General features: G+C 40.9%; 1 protein-coding gene across 1 annotated transcript in view; it reads right to left on the bottom strand.

Moving 5' to 3' along the window:
- LOC140226817 (dynein axonemal heavy chain 10-like) overlaps positions 1 to 19,544 on the bottom strand; it is a 64,656-nt gene that overhangs the window by 38,074 nt on the left and 7,038 nt on the right. The window contains exons 8-35 of the mRNA XM_072307242.1: positions 19,205 to 19,453; positions 18,528 to 18,704; positions 17,982 to 18,186; positions 17,408 to 17,535; positions 16,748 to 16,834; positions 15,982 to 16,095; positions 15,392 to 15,535; positions 14,508 to 14,696; positions 13,718 to 13,878; positions 12,603 to 12,797; positions 11,929 to 12,055; positions 11,479 to 11,643; positions 10,600 to 10,875; positions 9,922 to 10,024; positions 9,269 to 9,447; positions 8,645 to 8,856; positions 8,069 to 8,225; positions 7,444 to 7,677; positions 6,767 to 6,889; positions 5,934 to 6,167; positions 5,175 to 5,398; positions 4,548 to 4,716; positions 4,035 to 4,135; positions 3,212 to 3,395; positions 2,220 to 2,354; positions 1,432 to 1,584; positions 768 to 956; positions 108 to 254 (exon numbers count right to left, since the gene is read on the bottom strand). Coding sequence (XP_072163343.1) covers positions 108 to 254; positions 768 to 956; positions 1,432 to 1,584; positions 2,220 to 2,354; positions 3,212 to 3,395; positions 4,035 to 4,135; positions 4,548 to 4,716; positions 5,175 to 5,398; positions 5,934 to 6,167; positions 6,767 to 6,889; positions 7,444 to 7,677; positions 8,069 to 8,225; positions 8,645 to 8,856; positions 9,269 to 9,447; positions 9,922 to 10,024; positions 10,600 to 10,875; positions 11,479 to 11,643; positions 11,929 to 12,055; positions 12,603 to 12,797; positions 13,718 to 13,878; positions 14,508 to 14,696; positions 15,392 to 15,535; positions 15,982 to 16,095; positions 16,748 to 16,834; positions 17,408 to 17,535; positions 17,982 to 18,186; positions 18,528 to 18,704; positions 19,205 to 19,453 — 4,761 coding nt within the window. The remainder of the gene's footprint in view (positions 1 to 107; positions 255 to 767; positions 957 to 1,431; positions 1,585 to 2,219; positions 2,355 to 3,211; positions 3,396 to 4,034; positions 4,136 to 4,547; positions 4,717 to 5,174; positions 5,399 to 5,933; positions 6,168 to 6,766; positions 6,890 to 7,443; positions 7,678 to 8,068; positions 8,226 to 8,644; positions 8,857 to 9,268; positions 9,448 to 9,921; positions 10,025 to 10,599; positions 10,876 to 11,478; positions 11,644 to 11,928; positions 12,056 to 12,602; positions 12,798 to 13,717; positions 13,879 to 14,507; positions 14,697 to 15,391; positions 15,536 to 15,981; positions 16,096 to 16,747; positions 16,835 to 17,407; positions 17,536 to 17,981; positions 18,187 to 18,527; positions 18,705 to 19,204; positions 19,454 to 19,544) is intronic.

A 19,544-nucleotide genomic window follows, 5' to 3' on the forward strand; every position in this document is an offset into this window, starting at 1 on the left:
TTCAACCAACTGGGATCCAAGATCCACACCTACATGTCATTCAAACATTTCACTTGAAGCACACATCCTTTTATCTAAAGAGAAATGAGAAAAGAAATTGCACACACTTCAGCAAGCTCAGCGGATCCTCTCTTGAGCTCTCCTGCCATGACCAGCACAGACTTGAGGGCACGCAGACCAAAGTCGTAGTGATACTGTTTGGACAGCTGCTCCTTGGCCAGCTTGTACAGCACAGTCATCTTCTTGGCAAGGACCTGTATTACATACACACATATAGAATGATGATCATGACACATTTTGATATGGATATTTTCTTTCTTTTGATATATTTATATCGGATATTTTCTTTACAGTTTAGTTTGCCTGTATTCAAAAAGACAAAACATGACTTTGTTCATGATTTAACTATCCTTGATTGCAATTACGATACTGGTTCTAAAAATTACATGATTATCATCTGTATTTTGGATATCTTTGTCTACCTCATTTGTTCTGGGATTTTTTTTCTTTTTTTTTTTACGGGTTATCACAAGTACAAATTGCACAAGTGCAACATATTTGTCTATCACTTCAGTGCAGTTTACACACTGACTTATTTGTGAACTTTGCGTCGAAGGACCAGTTAGCAGCAGTGAGCACAAGTCAGTATCAAATATCTCATGATCTAAAAGCACTTACACATTAAAATACAGAGAATTTGAAATGCAATTAGTGTGGTGAACACAGTGACATGCCTCGTCACCGAGTGACAAGATCCATAATCTCACCTTGGCCAGCAGGAAACCCTCAGAGAACAGCATGATCTCACAGATTTGCTGCAGGTCAGGCACGATGACCACCACTGGCCTGAAGAGGGCCTTCACACTCTCGGGCAGCTCTGTGCGGCCGGCGTAGCCAGGGTTCATGGTGATGAAGATTCCCATGCGGTTGTCCATGGCGATCTCCATGCCCTCAAACTGTCAGACACAATTAAAGGAAACAGTTTTCAGTATGAAGTGGTTAATGTAAGAGCATCATGTTCTCAGTTATATAAAGCATTTGTAAGGGAAAATTGAGGTTCTACACAATGCGATACATTGAAAGCATATTGACCAACGCTGCATGGTGATCAAAGTTGTCATAGATACGATGTATGTACTAACACAGATTTAAGATGCAAAATCTTGTGAATTCCTTATCATCATATTTCAGAACTGTGAGCAGTACATGAATTAACACTCCTTTATCTTAACGATGGTGGGAAAATGTTACCAATTAATTACAACAGATTAATGCAGGTACTATGTTGTCATGTAAGTGATATGGTGAGCTGTTTATATGTGCGCTAGCACAAACAAGGTAGGTCATATTGACAGTAAAAAGGCATGACGTAGTGACTTTGGCAGACCCATTAAATAGTACCTGTTTGTGTGGATAAATTGAAAATTTTACCTGGAATCTCTTTAAGTTATGGATGAGGGCATTCCTGATGGTTTGGATCTGGGATGAGATGACAGAGAGCACGGAGACATCAATCCTGTTGAACTCATCGAAGCAGCCCCACGCACCACACTGCGCCAGCCCGGAGAAGATCTTGCCTACGGCCTGAAATGCAATGCAGAAAAGAAATGCATGTTAAAGTGACAAATACGCAAACTGTGTGATGCATGGGATTCTGTTGCATCTGACCTGGGGCCCGTTTCATATAACTTCAGCAACAACTGCCACATTTCTATGACAAATTTGCTCTCAGCCAATCAGATGCACGGATTTCAGTAGCATGTCACATCTATGACAACTTGTCACTGATGACAAGTTTTATGAGACGGGCCCCAGATATTTCCCTTCTTGGGTGTTCTGAATGTCCATCCATCCCACTAACTTTGCTCACCACATATCAATACTGTAGTTAAGGCTTATATTATATAACATATTCCACTGCATTCTTACGGGAAATTATCTAAGAAGTGTGTATAAAGACCTGTATCACTACAGATTTGCATACTTACTCTACAGGTTCCAGCACCTTTTGTCTTTGAAACAAGTCATGAAAGTGATGTGGGTTGAAAATCATGACACAGGCAAAACAAAAATTACAATCAACAGAAATGTCAGCAACTAAAAGGAAGCTAATTCATATTTGACATCCTAATATATTAAGCGACATTTGCATACATCCTGCATTACAGATCTTGAATTAAAACAAAAACACACTGTTGTTGTTGTTCTTGCTTCCTTACCTTGTAGTCCATGCCTTCTCCACAGTTTGTGACCACACAGAGCAGACCCAGAGCCTTGGCCAAGTCCTTTGTGGTTTCTGTCTTGCCGGTACCTGCTGGTCCTGCTGGGGCACCACCAAGTTGCATGGACAAAGCCTGAGGAGAACCACACATCATAGCATGTGAACCACAAGTATAAAAATAAGCATCCCAAACAATGTTGATCAAAGCATGCTGTCAATACTGAAAAGACTACAGTGACTTAAGTACCAAGCAAAATTATTTGATGGCGTAGTAAAGTTGTGATGGTAACTTTAATACCTCCCATACTCTTATACAAGTATGAATTGATGCGGAAGGTGAACCACATTAGAGCCATCTCAGTGGCTAACTCGCCAGTGTTTCTTCCTCATTAGAAGGGCATGTGACTGATTGACACTTTATCATGTGGAGAAAGACTTGTATCAATAAACCAGTGATTTATGATTCTTCATATGACTTGCATCATTTACTCTATTCCTATATTTCTTTATTCATGGGAGCATATGGCCGCAGAAAAGGATCTACTGGACAATCACATCTCTTCGAGGCATAATTTACCATTTGCAGATGAAACAAAAACCCACCATTAGTGCTTTAAAATAGATCTTAAATGTGTGTTAGGGATAGAAACAACCACTGTAAAAATTTGAATCTATGTTATCGATGTTAGGTATTGTTAAATACACAAAATGTGAAGAATAGTTATAAAAAAAAAATGTTTAAAGACTAAACCGTCTACAGTTATGGCTTATTAAGAAAAATACCGATATCTCCTTATATCTTAAGCTATATTGCAAAAATTTCATATGGTAGGATGTTTTGTGATACAACAGACCTACACATATGCATCAAATGTGATATCTTGAAAATTTTTAATCACTGCCCCAGAAGGTAAACTGGACCTTTAACTGGTATGGATATCCGTGAAGGACACACTGCTCTTTGCACAGCACACAGTACCATGCACTAACCTGTGTCAGGGTCAGGTAGATTCTGTCTGTCAGTGGAGTGATGACCAGCCTGCCGTTCAGTCCCATGTACTCGTAACCGTAGCCAAAGGTACCTGTGCACTGGCGTACATTGAGCTCATCAGGCTCCCTGTCCCAGTAGAACCTTAGCTGGCTCTCCCACTCAAACTCCCTGGCATCCAGGATACTGGAAGGATGACAAATAAATTTGATGAAAATGATTAAATTCAATTACTGTCTGACAAGAAACATTAAGAAAAAAATGAAGTTGTATATATGACTTCATGCCTGTGCATTTTTAAGCCATTAGGGGAGCTTTCATGTGTTTAAAATACGACAAGTGTTCTTTTAACAAAACCTGCACATGACCCACACATTCAAGCCCAAATATGAATTCCTTTACTTGTTTCGCCATTCCAATACACATTTTGACGAACTCTGAATTATGTTTGGTAGTTCTATATGCAGTGAAAACTTATCTAAAACACATATTGTTACATGAAAAAAAAAAAAAAATCATAGGAAATACGGCTCTGCTGTTTGATATGCATATCAAAATGAGGAATCTTAAACACAGGCAAGGACCCCACATTTCTGAATCCTTGTCCCTTGAAACTGTTACTTTCATCATGGTCTGTCAAGGCTATCACTTTCATACCCTCTGACTTCAATTCTTCCTCTTCATATACAAGAAGCTGTCACATACATTTGTTATCACAGTCACGTTTATGGCACCAGTCCTAGATGCTGCTCATGTGATAGGTTTAGTCAAGTCTAGCAAGACGGCAGCTACAACAAGCATAGCAAGAACTGGCAATGGTCCTACCTGTCCCTAACAAAGCCGTCGATGATGTCCCTGGCATGCACATCAATGATGAGAACGGTGTTGAACTTCTTTCGGTCGTTCTTGGACAGAGGTGATCGCACCTATCAAAGAAAGAGGAACAGAATTATCTGAATATGTAGAAGAGACTACTCTGTTCTTGGAGAGAGAAGAACAATACTCTTCATTGGCTAACACAACATTCAATAGTTGTTCTACTGAAATTTCCTGTGAATGCCTTCTTACTCCTATGCTTTCGCACAAAACCACATGCCACACAATTTTCCTGAAAATCACTCATATTATAAGTAATGGCTACAGATGGTCTCTGTAATGCATACTGCACTCCGCGTTACCTCAGATTATGTGCATCAAAAACAGATTTTAACGAAATGAAAAGAATGTGATATCAAATTCAGCAAACACATCACCAATGAACCATGCAGTTGTCACTCTCAAAATTCCACTACAGCAGCTCTCACAGGTACCCAAACCTTCGCTCAAACCCATCATTACCTGCACGACAAGGTTGTCAATTTGCTGATGCATCCTCTTGGCGTAGTTCTTCATGGCGACCTTGTCTCCCTGGCGCACCTTCCTGAACACATCCTCCACCTCCCAGGTCCACCAGACCTGGTTGGTTGCCAGGACGATCATACCTTGGTACAGGAACATCCACTCCACCCTGGAAAATATGCAGGCATCAAGAATGAATCAACCCCCCTTTCACTTCTAGTTATCCACATACCTATCGACAACCCATCAATTTCCACCGTGTTGGACAATGCTGCATTCAAAGAGATCTAGAGCAAAGTAATCTTTGTGATCTACATGTATATGCACAGTGATGAATAAACTTGTGTCTTTGATTACTCTCAATATTCTTGACAGGACTTTTTCAAAAAACAAACGCTAATTCATGATGGTCTGATGAGGGAACAGACTTTTCATGCTACCTCCAACTTTTTAGTACAAAAAATTTCTACCACACTTCACTCAATGACAATGGCATTAATCAGTATGTGAGAAAAATCCACAGTCTAAAGGTATACACATGATCTGAACTTTGTTAATCACTGCTGTGCATCAGGAAGCAGCATATGCAACATGGGGGCAAAGAAGCCTCACGACCTTTGAACCCACCTGGTCATGCCCTCACAGTACTTGAAGATGGCCTCCTTGGTGATGAGGCGGTTGGTCCTCCTCATCTCCTCCAGCACACAGGTCATCCAGTCCTCCACCCGACCCTCGGCCGTCACATGCTGCCGGTAGTTCATTACTTCTCCCTCTGCCGACACCATGGCTTGGGCCATTGTCTCCTTGTTGTTACCCTCCTGGAACTTCAGCGACGCGATGTTGTCGAACATCTGCAGGAAGAAAAAGTAAATGCACCATAAACTCTATAAAAAATATGTCATAACTTGACGCATGAAGGTAACCACTATGACTAAAGGTCTAGGCAACATAAGTAAACGTCCCATGCCGAGCTTGCAAGACATGAAGAGTCAACTTCAGGTCCTTATCAAAGCCACAGCTTCGTCCTACGAAAGATCTACCATCTAGCATGGTGAGCATGGGAGGTACATTCATACTGGGCAATAGTGTTATGTACATCTTATTAGGGTTGAACCGGGGATGCTCTCACACTGGTGCGTACTAAGACTAGTACTACTTGCACTTGTAATATGAAACAAGGGAGAAATGCTTTTGAGTGAAAATAATAGAGATATCTATGCAAGGGTTGGGAATTTAGATAAAGAATTTGTGTGAATTTTCAAACAACACAGAGTAAGAAGAGACAACACATACAATACAAGGGCTGATAATCATGACCAAGTTATCATTAATTGCCAGTGCTACTTAATTTGCTCCCCTCCACCCAATCAAATTGCACTTCCATACCTTGATCATGTGTTCCTGCACACAGCTTGGCTCACTGCTGCCGAGGATGGAGAGCAGCTCATCGTCCGAGATGAAGAAGAAGCGAGGGAAGGCGTTCCTCTTGGAATCCAGGTAGTCGTTGAGACTCTTCTGGCACTTCTCCAGCCCTGTGCTGATCATCTCCAGGTCCTGGAGCCTGTTGGGGGCGTGGCAGCATTCCTTGATCTTCGGGTTGGCGACCGTGTCGTGCATGATCTGTGGTGGAGGCAAGAGGTACAGCTCATGCTACTTACAGCCAGAGGAGAGGCAAATCTTTCTGATGGAAACATGATATGTATAGACCATGGAACTATCATTTCATGAATCATGGCTCAGAGAAGCAATGGGGTGGGGTGGGGGGGGGGGGGGTAAGGTGGCTGCAGTCTTTCATCTTTTTGGCTGCTGCATCATGCATCACCCACAAGCAGTAGAGGTGCAGATTCAAATGAACTTTAAAGCTATCATGGAGGAATTTGTATGATGTGCTCAACACAAAAATCATATCCTGGTTGATACTTTGTATTTTTTTTTTTTTACTTTAAGGCAGAAAAAGACATCTACTTGAATGGCATACCACACTTTTTTCCTCTTTCACTGATCAAACTGCAGGGCACAATTCCTTATATGATAGATTGTGTGTGCTGGTGCAATGACTGTAGCTCCATTTTAACTTATTTCTTTTCTTGGAGACCTTCACATTTGTCTTTTAAAAGATTGCACTCGACAATCAATGGGGAATAAATAATGGATTCAAGAAGTGGTATTCTACCATGCTTTCCAGTCTTTCACATAGACGACTTGATACTACTTCTTACCTTCTTGAAGGTCTTATCAATGGCATCAAACTTCTTGGCCTCCTCCGGTAGCTGTGACCGGATGTCACCACCGATGAAGATGCTCTCCAGGTACATCCATTTGCGCTGCACCACCATCCAGACCTAATCAAAGGAGCAAGGCAAGAGCATAGCTGTTCTAAAAGACTGCAATCGACGATCTTCTTCTTATTTCCCTCATTGCTTGAAGATATGTGTTGGTGTTTGTCAAAGATTAGAGCTGGAGTCAATTAGTTTTGCATTGTCAGGCACATTCAAGCACAGCACAAGATGAGATTGATCAATTTATTGAATAAATCTGTCAACACAACCTCATGTTGGTTAACACTGGTTCTGGTCAAGTCATTTGCTTATTTTCTGCTTGGTAAAGCATTATAACATACTCATCTTTCTCACAAAACTTTTCTCACAAGATATCACAAAACATTGACACATGCCAGTTTAGGGCCGATTTACCTTCAAACATGTATGAATGGTCTATTAGTGAACTGTACTGTTCCTCTAAACAGTACCCCAATTCAATTCATCATGAATCACAGATGCCCAATGTTTCCAGTGCACGACAAATGATATCAACATATCCTGTCTCGTACAGCAGTACACTCTAACAGAGAGAAAGACAGACAGAGAGCCTGGAAATAGTTCTGTCCAGCACATACCTCCAGAACTTCACCGATGAGAGACAAGCTCTTCTCCCAGGTCTGGACCTGGTTCAGGAAAGGTCCGATGAAGCGGGACGCTGACATGCTCTGCAGGTTCATGGAGTTGTCGTCCAGGATCTGCATGACCTCGTCCACGGCCCCGACGATGTGGCCGCGCTCCTGAGTACCCTTCATGTACTTGATGACCGTAAACTTCATGCTCTCCCACACCTCAGTCACTTCTTTGATACCCTGCATGGTGAACAGGTTGGATTAAGAGGTCAAATATATCAAATCCTTTAAGTTAGTTTGTGAACAACACAGGAGCATCCAGTGACATATTTTGAGGAAGCAGTTGTACATTAGAATTGCACTTTTCACCTTTTGATTCATTTCCATAAATTTCATCAATCACTGTCAGTTGACTCACATTAGTTTCATATGAGATGACTTGGTTCTATCTGTTAGTATCTGCTGATGTAGTCAATGTGAAGTAAGATTGTCAAATGATGCAAAGATATGATCGGCACATCAAACTTTATTCAAAATCATTACATGTGGAAGGTCCACCAGCAAACTGGAATAGTGTAAGAAATACATGAATTATACATCAGCGGAGTTTAACTTGTTAGTTGTCTTGTACCTTCTCAATGCTCAACTCCTTAGAGGCGCTGGTGACAATATCCCCAATGACCTCCTTGAAGTTATGGAGCTCCATGGCAAAGAGGTTGTCTAGGGTGAATGTGTCTGGGTTCATGTCAAAGGACTTGCCAGTCTTGACCATCAGTTCCTTCCAGTGGCTGAAAAGAAAACAAATCAAGAGAAAATTTTTTGGTGGAGGAAAGCAATGCTTTAGGTGTAGATGGATTACACCTACCTTGAAGGGAAACCACAAGCTTATACACATGTTCATTTGAGAGCACACTAGAAACAACATCATTTGTCTCTGTTTGAAAGTCCAATCTGACTTAAAAGCATTTGCTTCATCTACCCATGGTGGTTTAGGGCGGTTACATATGTGGCAACCAGAGCATACTACAAAATGTTTGACAATGATAATGTTGTCTTTCTGATTTTAAGTGAGGACTGCACTGCAATAATTGTCATTCAATACAACCTCATTTCTAGCAAAGAAATCTGGCAATCTGAGTCTGGCACAAATTCAACAAATACAAAATGAGAAACCCAAGGATTAGCCCAGTGAAGCCCCATCTCTCACCGTTCTCGCAGTGCTTCATTCTTCAAGTCCACAAAGAGGGGGATGGAGTCTCTGAACTCCTTCATGCGCCCCTCCACCATCTGGGCGGTGCGTGAGCTCTTGACGTCTCGGGGCAGCTTCTTCAGCGTCTTGATGTAGTTCTCGATGCCATCCACCAGGTGGTTGACGTTCAAGTTGGCCCACAGCGTCTGCGCCCACTCTTCGCGAGCAGCCTGGGGTGACGCACAAGCAAGACAAGGACTTTATTACTACAAGCCTGATATCTAATCACTCTCCAGAAAGCAACTGTACAGAGAAATGTCTTCTTTTTTGCAGCACCTGAACCCTATGATTCTCTTTCAGCAGTGGGCAGCTGGAGAAATTAATGATAGCCAGCCATGAATGAAGACCAAATTAAACAAGCACTCAGAAGTTGCAACTAAACTTACTCATATGAGAGCAATGAAAGAAATGAAAGAAACTGCAGGTAATTCTTGGAAAATTAAAAAGAGAAAGCAAATTCATAACACAACTTGGGCATTATAGCCATATTCAGCAATATATAATGATCCTTTTAGAGTCCCTTAATGACAGTCTGAACCTTGACTCAAAAGGTTATGGATTCTACGGATTAGTTATGGTTACCTTTTGCTGTTTGTAGATCTCATAGACCTTCTCAAGTCCCGACATCTCCTTCTGAACTTGTAGGAGCTCTGGGTACATGGTGATGGGCAGGTCAAAGAGTTTCTCGGCATTGGCAAGCTCCTGACGGTCCCTCTCGTAATGGGCTAGCTCCTTCTTGTATGACTCCAGCAACTCCAGACCTGTGCAGCACATCGAACACTTGTGTAACCATATCGCTTGGACAATACTCGGGGCCTTTGTGAACAGATGAAGAGGTCATCTTGTGCATGATTAGACTTGATGTACATGTCAGTGATGACATTGCATTACCTCCAACTTGTTTATGAACAATGTCTATGTCCACACTCTATCCATTCACTGCTATAGATTTGTTAACTTATAATCATTTGGTGCAATTTCTGACATTCCTGCTATGTAGGTCCATTAAACAAAAGGAAGACTATAGAAGTTTATTTTCATAGTGATCCTATAATAAGAATAAACATTTTTCCTTGTGTCATCTATTCTCTTGGCATCATGAACCTCTAAAAAATGACAGACCCAAACTCTGTTACTATGCAGAGATCATAAGGCATGATATATATTATACATGAGGGCATGACAATGTGCTGTTCTCATCATGCTACAAGATAGAGAAAGGTTGTTTCCTCTACCTTTGTCCAGGTCATTGCCTACTGCTCCTGGTCCTTCCATCTTGAACCGATCTTGGAAATCATTCAACTCAGTACTGAAGCCACCGATCTGGACTTGGGTGATCTAATACAGGACACAGAAAGAACACAGTACTGCTTCAGGACAAATTTCATCTCAGTATGACAGACATCAAGATTTTTTTCCCTTTCCGAATAAGAAACAACAATTTGGCTCGAATTGTTTGCATGTCTACCAAAATAACCTTTTATTCAGAGATAGTTTTCATCATTCCTGTTTAAATACATACCTACTAATGGTTTAACAACTTTATTGATTAGTATAATTATCAAAACATAAGAAGCTTTAACAATCTAGGTCTCTTTTTCAGGTGACCCATAACCAAGATTTTAGGACAGAGTCTTAACAATCACACTATGCACCAGAACACTTGGAATAAAAAAAAATCTCTGTCATCACTTAAGAATTATTTTTTCCCCCATAAATTTTGGGATGTACATGTAGGTAAATTCATAAACTTGTAATCCACATCCACCCTCTATTTCTTTGAGCTTAATCTCTGAAAAGTCTACAATAAGAGTAAGTCACTTGTGAGCAACATCTGCAGTCTCGGGCATATGTCTCCCCATGAAAGGTCATAAATGAGCCTCCTACACAAAACACACACAGCTCCATCTCACCTCTGTGAACTTCTTCTTGACAACCACGAGGCTGGCATCGACGTGCTTGGACTCCAGGAAGAGGTCATCCCACGTCTGCTTGATGTTGGCACACAGGTCCGTCTCCTCCTCCGATATGGGCAGCCCGTACATGGCCAGCGTGCGGTAGCGCTCCACGATGTCCGCAATGCGCAGCTCGACGGTCAGCGACATGTCGCGTATGTCAGAGATCACGCGAAGCACAAATTTCAGATCTTCCAGTGTGTCTGGTGCCCTCTTCAGGTCCGCAGCCATGGTCTGTGTGATTGACAGGGTATGGATCATATGATAATCATGCATGCACAAACCATGTCATTTGTTGTATCTGCCATTGATACTATTACTTTAACAGCATCTTCTGTGGCCTGGAACCTGTGAAAATGTTTGACATGTAAATATGAATTTCAGCCAAGAAACTGCTCCACTGCTCCAATTTCTCACATACAGGTTACATTCTGAATAACTTCCTTCCATCCCAAGCAATGTCTATCCATGCATCCACATTTGAAACAGTCTAATGCTCTGAAGGCTTTGTCTACTTTTCAGATAAGGACATTACTTTTGCAACATGTGCAACACTGTCCCATTGTAGTTTCTTGTAAACTGAAGAGTGACAAACAGTTTAGACCAGAATGTTCTGATAAAACTATGCAGAGAAGTCAAGAGGATTCAATTAGAGAGCATGGAACATAGGAAAAAGGGCAGGCTTTTTGCAAAAAAAAATATTAATGCTACAAACCTCTTTCCCCCTTAAAAAATAGTGATTTTGTTTTTGTTCTTGTTGTTGACATAGTCATGTCTCTGCAGGGATAGTCAGTAGAGTCTTTTTGTGTTTTGTCAGTGAACTAAAGATGTACTTACAGTGAGTTCTGTCCTGAGACCAAAGAGATCCTCCTTCGCTGCATCCTGGAGGAGCTGACCCAGTGACTCCACCCACTTGCGGGCGTGGTCCTTGACGGTGTCTGCCAGGAGCTTCATGTGTAGCCGGATGCAGTCCTCATCCTTGATTTTGGGCTGGTTCTCCACCTGTGTAACAAAAATGAGATGACGGATGAATGAAATCATCCTTATCAATATCTGTGCATATAACAAATTTTGGTTATTCTTGCTGTAAGATTAGTCTAAAGACACAGAAAGAGGGAGGAAGACATTATTTCTAGCCACAGAAATTTCATGAGTACCTTCAATGATATCTTATTCTTACTGTTAATCTTTACTTACAGATTGAGGCAACAAGGAGTAAATCTAAATCACCAAAAGAAAACTGACTTCTGTTACGACGTCTACTCAAGATATTGAATTAGCGCTGACCTCTGTGGTGAGGTTGGAGTAGAACTGGAGCTTGTCATCATAAGCAACACAGGTTGGCTTCTTGGCAGCAAACTTCTCTAGCATGATGGTCTTGTCCAGCTTCCACAGGGGTCTGTAACGCTTCCACCTGCCATTATCAACAACAAAGACACAATGGTGTGAGTTATTCACGACAATATGTAATGTTGGTGGGTTGCCAATGAGATGCTAAATCCAAGGCAAGATATAGCTCTTACTGTACAAATTGTTTAGCATGATTGCATTATACATTTCTTCTTTTTTTTTTTGGGGGGGGGGGGCTGAAATTTCAGAGCTGATTATAACCCCCAAGTCTTAATGTAACTGCTGTTTGCTACAGTGTCATGCCACATAATAATTTATTATAAAAATCTTTATCATAAGACTTTTTTTTTTGCAAATTATCAAGATGCTGAGATAATTATTCACTCAAAAACATGTCAGTTTTACATCCCTATACCACTGAAATATATGCACTAACTATCAATACAAAAATGTTAACAAACATTTCTCAATGTATTGTTCACACCCGCGGAACTGTCTCTCCCCCAATCCCCCCCCCCTCCCAACACACACACAGGCAGGTTACATGTCATACGACATATAAAACCAAACAACAAAAGTAAGATGATAGAGATAAAGTTTGTCCCATCCACCTGCTAAGGTACTTGGTCAGGTTGGTGAGCATCTTCTGCATGCTGTTGGAGACTGCAACCACCAGCTCCACCACGGATGGATCAGCTGAGATGTCGGAGAAGAAGCTGAATATGTACGGCTCATCTTCACCCTCCACGTTCTGGGGCGGGGTCTCGATGCAGGTACCATGCATCCAGCGGACAAAGTTCTTGGTTCTGCAGAAAACAACAACAAAAATGCAGAAGTAAACTGCATACACGAAACTTTCTTTCGGACTACTGATATCCTGTGGGAAGTCCATCACTTCTATAGCTTGCTCTATTTAGTTTCCTTCTTGCTTTCATCAACAGGGTTATCAGTGTGTGTTTGTTTTCTTATTCATTTCTCTTTGTGATGAATCTGGTCATCATGCTACAATCATCCTATACCTGCCAACATTTCAAGATAAAATATCTTACTCGTGGATTGCAAAAATCTTATTTTATATGCACACTGAAGTTAAAAATCTTACTTTCAGTCAAATCTTCAGAAAATACACATAAAGGTATCTAAATATCTGTTTTAAATCTTATTTCTCTGACAGAAAATCTTATTTTGCTATTTTTAATGTAAAAAAAATCTTACTGAATCTGATAAAATCTTATTAGTTGGCAAGTATGTCACCCTGTCATCTTGCTGTAGTAAGGCCATCAAATTAAAAAAAAAAGTTATATTTTGGTGGCCCCATCAGGCAACTATGAGACTGAAAATGGATTGTTACACTTGCGTTTTACTACTATTTTCGGGTTAACTACAAAACTTGGAACGAGCCACTAGAGGAAAAAGTTATTAGTGTCAAGCCCTGTATGATGTATTGCTACAATGTTATCAAAGGTAATTTGAACATGACCCATATACCTGCAAATTTAGTACTGCCATATTGTGAGTCTGACAACTCTCACAAATACCGAAGCTCCAGGAGTTTAGTTACAGAGAGAGCATGATTGTTGGCAGCAGGCTAATTCTACAAACAGATGACAGGGTGATAGACGGTAGCATGATAACCTAATTTACCACAATGAAAAATGAAGAAGAAAACAAGCACATACATACACACAAACAAATAAACAACAAAGGATAAGAAAAGTGGACACACCCTTCCACACAGTCCCGGACACACTGCATGCTGAGCTTGTAGATCTCGTTGGCAGCCGGAGCTAGGATGATTTCAGGAGCCGACAGCATGGCCTCTATCTGGAACAAGGGCTTGTCGGCCACCAGGGCTGCACTGAACTCTGTTAGGTTCTTCAACACCATCTATGTTTGTGACAGACAAAGAGATGTTATTCAAACTCATGAAATTCTTCCGTCGAGATGTTTTCATTGCAACTGATTGACAAATTGCCCTACTCTGCTTATTTACGTCGATGTAGGGCAGTTTGTCAATCAGTTGCAAAGAGATGTTGATTACAAGAATTTCTGTCATATCAGCGCCCCTGCAGACATAAATTCATGATGAAGATTAAATACATAGAATCCCGGAGATGTCTTCTGCATATTTCCTTGCTATGCCTGTCTACTTTATGATTTGATATTCCTTTACCATATATACTCACTGACTGATGACTTTGAAACTTTATACTAATCGCATTTTATGAAAGCATAATACATACCTGGGAACCGCTTATCAACTTTTAGCTTGAATCACAAGTAAATACATATTTTGTTAATAAGTTACTATCTTAAAGAATAAAAATCATCACCTGAAAGAAAGTGAATTCAATGATGTATGATACAAGCTTTGAGAGTACTGAAGTATAGGTATCATACAATATCGAAGTGCTTGAAAACAATAACAAATCAAATCTATCCTTTCAATTCCTTGTATACAATGAATAATCTTGACAAATATATTTTGGAGGGAAAGAAAACATTGTGGTGTTTACCTTTGTGAGTGTTTCATAGACTCTTCTCTCCCAGAAGGCATAGTAAGCATGGAGGCGGGGGGACCTGCCAGTGTTGGTGTGGACCACCAGACCTTCCATCTTGGTCAGCAGGGGTCCTATGGCCCGGTACTTCCTGGCCAGTGTCTCGTAGGTGTGCAATCTCTCACGCTCAATGTACTCAAAGTACTCCTAAAAATAATGTGTATCAAAAGAGGAAATCAGGTGACAGAAGATGTTCAGTGCAGATATCATAGATGATCACTCCCCCCCCCCCCCCCCGATCTTAATTATATAGTTATTACAGAAGCATCAATTTGCATTTCAACAGCGTTTATACATAATTGTTTGTTTCACCTTGCAGTGTAGTAGATAAAGCTCTGGATCTTATGCAGAAGGTCTTAGGTTCAAATCCCACCCTGTGCAGCCATCTCTGGCCAAAAAGTTTTACCACAATGTTTTTCTTGACCCAGGTGTGTAAATGGGTACCTGGCGCTCCTATAGCAATCATAATGGCAGGGTTCTCCAGTAGAGCAGTTTCAACACTGAAGAGGGTCCCATGGATTAAAAAAAAAGAGAGACTGTAACATTATTTTCGCTTTATATGTTGTTGTTTTTTTTGGTTTGTTTACTGTTTACATATCCTGCAGAACAGACATTCATGGAAGCAATGAATGAAGAGGGGTTTACACTGTTTCAAAGAGTCATAACTATACATTCTTCCTAATCAAGAAGTCCATTCTATGACTAAAACACAAGTCAAATAGAGCAATTGCCAGTGATAGAAATATGACCAATGGTTGCCAAATTGGAAACCTGCTGTCTCTGCAATGGAATGCCCGTCATTATTTAAAAGTTCTAGTTCTGCAAAGAAGCCCCATCCATACCTTGCAGCTGGGCAGGATGTCAGCCTTGACCTGCGGGGGCGGACCCCTGAAGAGCTCTGCATTCTCCATGGCCCTCAGCCGGGCATCAATGTCCTTGGCATTCTTCTGGATCTGGTTGACTAGGGACTCAAACTTGGAGATGGCCTACAATAACAAATTCAAGATAAGGTACCAGTATTTGAACACATGAAAGTTACCATAGTACGTTTTCTGGGTATATTTTGTACACAGCAACATTGTTGACTTGACTAAATCTATAAAAACTGACTCCAAGCAATTTCCACACTCTGTTTTGTAATGCATGTTGATGACTCAATATCGATAGGCAAACAGAATGCTCCAAATATGACTTTCAACAGAGTGACTTCTTTTTGCTTTATGATGAAAATCCTGCTATACTCAGCGTAGACTTGGTGCTACCAGTACATAAATGTTTGCATTTCCCACCAACCATGACGAATTTTTAGCTGTCTTGATAATAAATACAATAATATCAATTACATACTGCATCTTTACATGACAATTACATGCATTTCCACACCTACATGACTACATAATGAAAATGATAACATGTCATTTTTCCTCCATACCTGCTCACACCTCAGGATGTAGTCACTGATACCCAGGGAGTTCCAGTTGAGACGCTTGTGACCTGGTTTGAGGGTTCGTCGAAGTTCCTTCAGGTGCTCATCAAGAAGTTGGGTCTAAAATACACATAGACAAAAGATATCCATGAGAAAAACATTCCTTTAGACCGATTCGGGTTTGTTGAGGGCAGCAGACAATTTGTGGCACTGGGCGCAGCCATAAGCTCATTTTGAGGTGTCTTAGCCGACCCCCCCTCCTCTTCCCCACCCCACGGGCAACATGTTTATCGCGCACTTGTAACAAAGGTTCGCGCACTAAGCAAGCATTCGCGCACTCAGTACGAGACGCCCATTGGCTAAAACAACCATGCATCAGTTTTTCATTCCGTGCGCGTGAGAGGGGTGGGGAGAGAGGAGGGGGTCGGCTGAGACACCGCAGTAATGGCGCTGCCCATGCCAAAAATACACATAGCGCATCACAGAATCGGTCTATAAGGGTCTTACTCTCCTAGCCCGCAACACACTCATGAAATGAGATCAAAGATACTGCCTGTTTTCTAGATATTGTAAGTAGGTACAGGAATATATTATTCAGTCATGAGAACTATTTGATCTGTGAGTTTTACTCTAAAAAATACTTGATATATTTCCTTTTTTTCTTACAGCAGAGCAGTCTCCTGCATCGAACCATATCTGAAAGGTCTATGGGACACGGGGGTCTTGGCGAGGTTTGACTTATGGTCGCAAAGAATACAGCAGTCATGCTTACCTCTGCTGTGCTAATGGAGGCAATGGCGCCATGGTACCTCTGGAGCATGTGGTTCAAGCCATCCTTCCATCTCAGATATTTGTCCTCCTACAAGGGCAGAATATGGGGAGAAAAAAAAAAAAGAGAGAAGATATTGACACAATAGGTCAGCATTTCGTCCACACACACAGATATAAAAAAGAGTTACTCATTCTAAAAATACCAGTGCCTCTTAATGGCTCCCCCTAGTGACAATATACTTTATTTTGTCTGCTTGATTTGATTTCACTTGTATGCATGTCTTGTGTGTTTGTTGACATTTTTTTTTTATTAATCAACTTCGCAAACACTACTAGGGACTACAAAGACTAGAAAGATACACAAATGACAGTTTTCTGGGCAATGAGCCTTACACACCTTCAACAAATGTTTAATCCATTTTAACTTCAATAATAAACACCGAGTCTGAGGCAGTGAATGTGTAAGTTAAGCATAAATGAAATCTAAACCTAAATGGGCACTTATCACATAATATGCCTTTCAAGTGCATCAAATTAATCCAAGTTCCTTCTTTTTTTTTTTCTGAAGAAAGAAAACGTTATACGTGCAAGAATCTTCTGCTCCAGAAAAATTACTTCATTTGAAGGACTCGCATACCTCTCACTTATCAAAAATTCTTACCTGCAGAGCAACATTGCGAGCCAGTTCTGGAATGGAAAAGCCCAGCTGCTCCATGTATTTTGTCTCTGTGATGATTTCTGATAGATCGGATGCAAAGTCCACTACATACTTCACATCACCTGCCAGACCTAACGTAGACATGAACAAATACAAACACTGAACTCACTGCAAACTTTTATGATGTCATTTTCCCAATTCTGCACTAGCACACTCCCTTTCTCATGGGAAATAATACTTACACAGGAGAAATAATGTGAACAACTAAACAAATTCTCTATACTGTGATAAAGAGAACATGGTTTCCACTTTTATACCATTAAAACTCATTTGCATTTTATCATGTAACACAATTACTTCAGTAGTGACATGTGCAGCCAATATGTCAAGGGAATAAAAATCATACTAGTATTTCTAGTACATGAACTCAAATGATGTGCCCTATTTAGGGTGTCCATCATACAAATGGATTTAAAAACCACCTGGAAGACCTTATTACATAATTGCAAAATTACAACAGATGAATTCAGAGGCAAACGTGAGGAGTTGTAATGGTTCGCATAAATGGATATCTCACCCTGCGAGCGATGGGTGTCGTCACCATCTTCGGCCGCCGTCTCATGAATCTTGGCACCTGTGGGCATCTGGTCCTGGGGCCGGGTCAGGAGATTCCGCTTCAGGAGTCCTGGCAGGATCATGGATACGTGGTCTCGCCACTGCTCATATTTCTTGTCCTCATACTCTTTCATCTGCCTTGCCACACCCAGGTACTTGGTGCGAGCCTACATGAAACAAATGGGGCCAAACGGTGATATCAGTGCTATGGCGGTTGACAACATCATATAAACTGTAGAGAAGTATAAGCTGATTAGCTAACATTAACTGCTTGACATGAAAATGTAAAACGTGGATGGAGTGTTGTGATTCACAAGTGCTAAATGTGTGGTACACACATACTGCAAAAACATTTTAAAGAATTTGTCTTTTTGTTTCACTGCAAGCTACATTTTACTCAAATTTGTGACATGACAATTGACACTCGTGTTTAAACTGACTAGTAAAATCTATTTCCATTTTGCTCCACATCAAGGTAAGTAGCACAGTTATCCTACACTTTACTCACAGCTTTTCCATATTCGCTGCTCAGCATGTCCTCCATGCTCTGGAAGCGAATGATGGTGTGCTTGATGCGGTGGAAGAGGGAGCGTTCCCAGGCGATGGCCCCGGCCACTGGGGGCTGGTTCTTGGAGACAGGAGGGCTGTGTTTGTACTGCTTGAAGAGGGCTTGAACAGTGTCAACCTTGAATGAAAAGTGGCATGGATGTTAAATGGAGATAAGGTACGCAATCAGACTTGCACTGCTTGAGTAATTGCACATTGGAACATACGGACTTGGCACTATTCAATTACTAATATTCATTATGAAAGCATTGGGGAAGATGTACAAGCCAATCTAACAAGACAAACTACATTGTAGTAATTTATATATAGATGACATAGCCAAGTTATGACTATTTCAGAATTTACCATTGTCACATTATCCTCTGCCAGAAGTCATTAGCTAAATCTACAAAATATGTGAACATGCAGTTTTTATAGAGTCAATGCTACCATTTTCATAAACACGTCCAATAATCTTTCAAAAAATTTATCATTGGAGAATAACTTTCAATAAAACTTCTACTCAATCATATATATTTTTTTTTGCCCGTTTGAGCTCATATCCTGCAAACTCTGCCATGTCAGATATTCATTCTGAGTGAGGATAAGTACATTTGTGTTGTGAATGGTTGCTCTTACCTCTTTGCCATACTGGAGCAGAATGTCATTGAACTTTTTCATCATCTGCGAATTGATGGCCTCGCGTGACCGGATATGACGGAACTTGAGCAGCATGTCGAAGGCCCCTTCTGCGGAGCGCAGGGTCTTGAAGGACTCGTCAATGAAATGCTTGGCCTCATCCTCGATGGCAGCCACCTCCTTGTTGAACCACTCCATGACCTTGCGCCACTGCAGCTGATGCTTGAGGCTGAAGGGGTCAAAGTTCACCTGGCATAGAGCAAAACAGACACAACAGGCGCTTTTGTCAATCATTTGAGACAACTGCATACTGTTATCTGAAGTAGATTACTTTTTTTTT

Source organism: Diadema setosum, chromosome 4 (assembly GCF_964275005.1).
Source record: "Diadema setosum chromosome 4, eeDiaSeto1, whole genome shotgun sequence".
Taxonomy (NCBI): Eukaryota; Metazoa; Echinodermata; class Echinoidea; order Diadematoida; family Diadematidae; genus Diadema; species Diadema setosum.